The following is a 6,000-nucleotide window of genomic DNA, read 5'->3' on the forward strand; positions in this document are numbered from 1 at the left end:
ACATTAAATGACGCTTTTAAGTATCTTTAATAACAGATGATGGAATTCCACAGAATTATTTCAACTTTAACAATTCTGAAGTAACTAAGGGAAGTAGTACAAAAACATTTTTTCACTTATGAAAGCTGTGGTTTTCATCTTGTAGCATATGGTTAATTATGGAAATTTTTGCTGTGTCTTATGTTGAAAAGGGAGGACGTGAGCTCCTGATGTGAGAGCATTTAACTGAACTAGAAAGAAAACAATGTTTTATTGGGATATTAAACCACAGTAACATAAGAGAATGCAACACAGGTTTGGAAGCCTAGCGAGGATCAGAGTTGCAAGATAGCTTCCTGTTCAGATATTCCTCATTACAAAACATCACCTCTTTTCCCTCCATCTCTCTTCCTTCATCTTACAGCCACTACTCAGAATTTCTCTGCACAATTACCTTCTCTTCCCTTACCTGCGGGGCCACCTCCTCACACAAATTCAGTCCTGTAGCAAGGCTAGAAACATTTAGAGACTCTGTAGCCCTCAAATATAGCAAAGTACCTGGTTTTAGTTTGTTGCTAAAAAGAAACATTGCACTGGTGATGTGCCCATAATTACAGGAAAATCCATGTTAAAATTGAGTGTATTCATAGGTGTATCTATGATAATTTTGACCTAACTGGCTCAGGTCACAGTCCAGCAGGGACAGTAACATAGGCTCCTAGGTGTCCAGCTGCTCAAGGACCTGTTTGTCCCATGCAGGCCTCTTCAGCCCACATGGAAGCCTATACCAGAGCATCTTCATTCTTGCTGCCCGAGCTAGCTGTCTCAATTATTGCTCATCTTTTTTTTCGCCATCTACTTTTCACAATTGTACAAGGATTACACCTAAAAACCACATTTTGAGTCCTTTCCTGTTCCTTAGTTGTGAATTTACCGCAACTTAGTCACACCACTAACACTGGGAAGAGGCTCACTGTTAAAATCTACCCACTTCATAGACAGACAGCTAGCTTTTAAACAAGACATCACCCTGCAGAAATAATATTAAAAAAAAAAAAAAAACACCAAACAAAAGCTCATTTTCAGTATTACTAAAAATCAGTGAAGAATTTCAGAAACCTGCAATGATACATTTCTTTTTTATTTTTAACCTCTTCAGAAATATTATGGCACAGGCTGCATAGGGAGCACTGGGAAGATACTGGGCTTGAGCCAAGGTAAACAAAATAGTTAATATCCTTCTATCACAGAAACACACTGTAAACATCAATGTGTAGGTATATGACACGTTAGCAGACAAGCAGCCTATTTTCTTACCTCCACTTCCTTAACCCACAACTGTAGAATGAAATTCATGATAGTGCCAACCACACAACTTTATTACCAAAATCACAAAGAGTAACTCTCTGAGTGGGACATACTTCACACAAAGCAGCATGAGGGCATTTTTAACAAATATGTGCATGTGATTACAAACATATCTAATTGATACAAATGCACTTAAATTAAGCCTTATTTACTGTACCTACTTCCACATTCCCCAAATGGTTTCAACAAATCAGTCTGATTGCATATCTTTTTTACCTTTCAGCTTCTGACACCAGAGCAACACGACCGTAGTCCCAGAATCTCTTTCTTATAATGGAAAACAGTAATATTAAAATCTAGAAAATAAAACCAAAGATCTTTAATAATTATGAAGTGGAAAAATAAATATTCATTCTTAGGTGTACAGTAACTGTCAAAAAATGCTGTCCTAGCTCCTAAACCAACTGTCATATGTCAACCAATCCAATGGTGGCCATGCTACAAACCAACCTGTCTGTGACCAAAGGACAAGAACACCTGCCTTCCTATTATAATTTATAAAGGAGGAGAACTGCATGCAAAAATACTTCTGAACTGCAAGTGTATGAAGGTTTGTGACAGGAAAAGTAGCAAGTAGTACTTCAGGGGAAGTAAAAACTTTCATAAATACACCTTTAATATTATTAATTACTTAATGACCAGAACTATGATGGAAGACTTGCAATTTTGTTTTATTTTATTACTAAACAGTGATGTAAACAGGCTCTAGGGGGCTCAACTACATTCTCAAGTATGAGAATTCTTTTTATCTTCAGTAAAAGTAATACATTATTATTATAACTCATAAAACCCAGCAACTTATATTTGATCTCTGCAATGTATTTTTATCTCCCCCCTGTATTTTCACTTTTTGAAAGAGGCTAAGAAAACAAGAAAAAAAAAAATCACTATGTATTTCACAGATGCATTTTTTTTTTTAAAGAAACAAGTTGCTCTCTACGAAGCAATGAAGCAGAAGTAACAAGGCCTGTTTTCTATGCATATGTAGCATACGCCCTCACCTCCTAGCCCTTCCTACGTCCCATACCTGTTTGACTAGAAAGTGGTGCTAGTGACATAACTTATTTGGATCTATGCAAATACCAACTGGCCAGCCAGGATACATGTCAAGATTATCTACGTGTCAAGATTACACAGCTAATTCCCGCATTTCACAATGAATAAAGTCTTCTTATAAGAGCCTTCCTCATGACAGGGAATATGAATTTCTATCTTCCTTCTTCATCTGGCCATTAAACTTCATGCAAGCAGGGAAGTTCTCTAGACTCTTTCACAACTTTGGTTGAAATTGGCTGATGTATTCTACAGTTATTAGGAGGAACTACCAGACAAAAATGGGAAGACAATGCAATATATAAACCTCACTTTCTTAGGAAACTGGCCTAGAAATAATATTCAGAAACCCATCAACTGACAGTTAAAGGGATCTGCAGTAAACATGTCATGAACATAGGAATACAGGAGTTGTTAAATAAGCTGCAGTACTCGGTACTTGAAGAGAAGAGCCTTCTACATTGCATCTAACTCTCTACATAATGCTGTTTGAGAGGAGGGTTCAACAGCAAGGAACTCAAAAGCAGAGACTCAGTATCTTAAAATAAAGCTTTATTTTAAAATAAAAATAGCTTTAAAAAAAAAATGTCCCCCCAAACACTCCAACTAGATCTTATTAAATGCTATGCCACCAGTCACACAGAGCAGTAAATACTGTACCTCCTCAGAAAATGGATTTATGGTAGCATGCTGCATACACCAAATCAATAGCAGAGAATGCCACTACATAACTTTTAGGAACATCCTCTGCGTTCCTACAGAACTACCAGCTCAGACCTTACACAAGTAGTTTTAAGTTTTTCCACAGTGGCTTTCTGGAACTCAGGAACTATGTGATCCCTTTAATCTCATTTTACTATCAAAACCCTCACTTATCAGGCCAATTTCAGATCTACAGCTCTTTTTCTGGTGGCTTAAGACCACCTAGACCAAACTTATAGAAATAACCATAGGTTTTATTGGAGTCTCAGGTCTCCAGATCAGCTCCAGTTTTGGAGCCTCCAGGCCAGCAACTAATCCTCTTCCTCCTTTGGTCAGGACTGAGCTGATCAGTATATTATTTCCTCAACAGCGTCATGAAATCTAATTTTAAAAAAATCTGTGAAATGACAGATTTTCTGTATTGTATTTCCTTTTGAGAAACAATAAAGTTAGCAATGGTGTCCCCTCCCTGAAAACGTACCCAGTACTTAAACCCAGAGTAAGGAAAACATGTTCTTGCAGTTAAGACAAAACATAGAAATTTGAGCTACCACTACAAAGCCCACCATGATTCCACATACAGACGCTACCATATTGCACTCTCTCTACATCTGCACATCCAACATACACTGACACTGTCATCCCACACGTATGTGAATCTTTATCAATACTTGAAAATACTGAAGTTTTGACGTTCCTAGGATGGCCTCAGCATATTTCTTATTCTGAAGATTCTCAGAAACAAATCCCTACCTGATAAATAAGAGAATTCTGAACAATCTAATTTCTGAGAAGGCCACAAGGATTTTCAACACAAGAAATAGAAACTGGGCTTACAAAAAAGAAGGTTACATCAAGCAGCAGGACAGTTGGGATTCCACCAAAAGTTACTCCTTGGAGCACCGTGCTGCCTTGGGCAGTGCTGTAGCAGTACGTCTCACTTGTTGAGTTGAAAGGTACACTTCTATTCCAGAAGTAGACCAGATGAGAATGTCCAAAACCCAGAAAAAAGAAAGGGTTCATTTTGTCTTTCCCTTAAAAAAAGAAAAGAAAAAAGTGAAACACCATGTGAAAAGCTTGCCTGGTATTTATGAGATATACTAACATTACAAGTACAAGAAGTACAGGAAGATTCAACCAGGAAACTACTTCGGAAGCAAAGTCATGTTTGCCAATCTTTCCCTGTAAAATATTTTGCAATAACTGACAGTCTCAGTTCGTAGCAGTGCCCAAGCAAGAATTCCAGACATCTAGCCAACCATGTCCTCTACAGGCACTTGAGGAAGACTACAGAAGACCCACACAAAACAAACTTCTCTATCTTCTAACCTATTCTGATATCTTCTAACCTGGATTCTGATCCTACAAGTAACACAGGGCATTAGATATTCCAACAACAGCAGCTTGAAGATTATGCTCCTAGTCAATGAGCATGTGTGAACGTACCAGCTTGTGAACTTCGTATTCAAATGTCAAGACCTTGAGATTATTAACAAATTCGCCACCAATTCCACAGAAAAGAACTACTACACAAATACACATGCTCCTCTCTGTTCTTGGAATATTGTGTGATTTTCCTTTTTTAATAGGAGAATTCAACTGAAAGAACAGCACAGTAATTACAGTGCATCATGAACAAGAACGAACAAAGAGTATTTCTAATTTTCTAAGAGAACAGCCATCTACCTCATTTTAGTCAACTGACCTGCTCAGACAATGTAGTAACATACAAGACTTTACAAGATTTGGCTATTGATACTTTGTATCAGTGCAGGTCTCTTTATCAGTGCAGGCAATTGCTCACTTATTTTGGGGCTTTCCACTTCAAACATTTCTTTTCTTGGATCTTGTTAACTTGATGGTTCCCATGTACTTGGGACAAAAGCATGCTTCATGCAGAACACACTTCTGACTGATAAATTCATAAAGAAAGCATACCCCAAAAACTCTATCCTTTGAAAGCAAATATTGTAGGTCCTCATCATACAGGTCCAGGGACACTACTTTTGGGATATCATGCCTCTGTAAGAGGACTGCACATGTCTCTGATGACAGCACTAGTGTGGATGCTGAAAACAAAACAAAACCAAAACAAGAATATGAATAACTACAAGTTCTCCCTTTAAACAGCAGGAAAACAGCATAGAGAATACTCCTCTCAAAACAGCATTTACTAAGTGTTGGACTGTGTCATTTGTGCCGTTAATCTGTCCTTGCTTTCTAAGGATTGAAATTTAGTGCTGGCAGAAGATAAAGTATTTTTGAACATATTTTAGAAATCTTCGTCACAACAACTGCAGAGACTGCGTGCTAAATTTTAAGTAACGCACTGGATCTTATCAGACACAGTTTCCAACGCTTGAAAGCTATTATTTTTAAATAAGCCAGCTGTCGGGAAGATAAAGAAAACGGCAAGGCCTCCCACGGGTGGAGCTGCGCTGCAGCAACCAAACGAGCATGCAACGAGCGGCTCTTCGCGACCCTTCCCGGGAACGCGAGCACCGATACGGGCTCTAGAAACGCGAAACCGTTTCCCGTATTTCGGCTGGGATCCCGACAGTGTCCCCGGCTCTGGGAGGGGCGTGAAATCGGGGCTGGCAGGGCCAGTTTCCCCAGGCGGCACACCAGAAAACCCCAGGGCTCGTAACTCGCGAAGGGAGCCAGCCCCTTTGCTCCGTGCTCACCTCTGGGCAAGGAGCATGTGCGGGGGTTAGCCCCCCGCCCTGCACCGCCCCTCCACAGGGAGGGGACGCCCCCAGGGCTGCGCCGGCCGCCCGCTCCCCGCCCCGAGCCCGCGGAGGGCCGGGGTCCCTCTGCGGCCGCTGACAGGAGGGCGAGAAGGGGGGGCCAGAGGAAACAGCTGTTTCCTCAGGAGGGCCGGGCGGAGGGGAGTGGGGG

General features: G+C 40.2%; 1 protein-coding gene across 2 annotated transcripts in view; it reads right to left on the minus strand.

The window, feature by feature from the left end:
- Window positions 1–5,193, minus strand: part of TMEM63A (transmembrane protein 63A) — a 32,267-nt gene extending 27,074 nt beyond the window's left edge. The window contains exons 1-3 of one of the 2 annotated variants that reach the window (XM_075496514.1): window positions 5,041–5,193; window positions 3,955–4,136; window positions 1,564–1,643 (exon numbers count right to left, since the gene is read on the minus strand). In XM_075496514.1, coding sequence (XP_075352629.1) covers window positions 1,564–1,643; window positions 3,955–4,125 — 251 coding nt within the window. In that variant the 5' untranslated portion in view covers window positions 4,126–4,136; window positions 5,041–5,193. Of the gene's footprint in view, window positions 1–1,563; window positions 1,644–3,939; window positions 4,137–5,040 lie in introns of both variants that reach the window. The other variant, XM_075496513.1, reaches the window with a different exon arrangement.
- Window positions 5,194–6,000: the final 807 nt, after the last annotated feature.

This window comes from Mycteria americana, chromosome 3, assembly GCF_035582795.1.
Source record: "Mycteria americana isolate JAX WOST 10 ecotype Jacksonville Zoo and Gardens chromosome 3, USCA_MyAme_1.0, whole genome shotgun sequence".
Taxonomy (NCBI): domain Eukaryota; kingdom Metazoa; phylum Chordata; class Aves; order Ciconiiformes; family Ciconiidae; genus Mycteria; species Mycteria americana.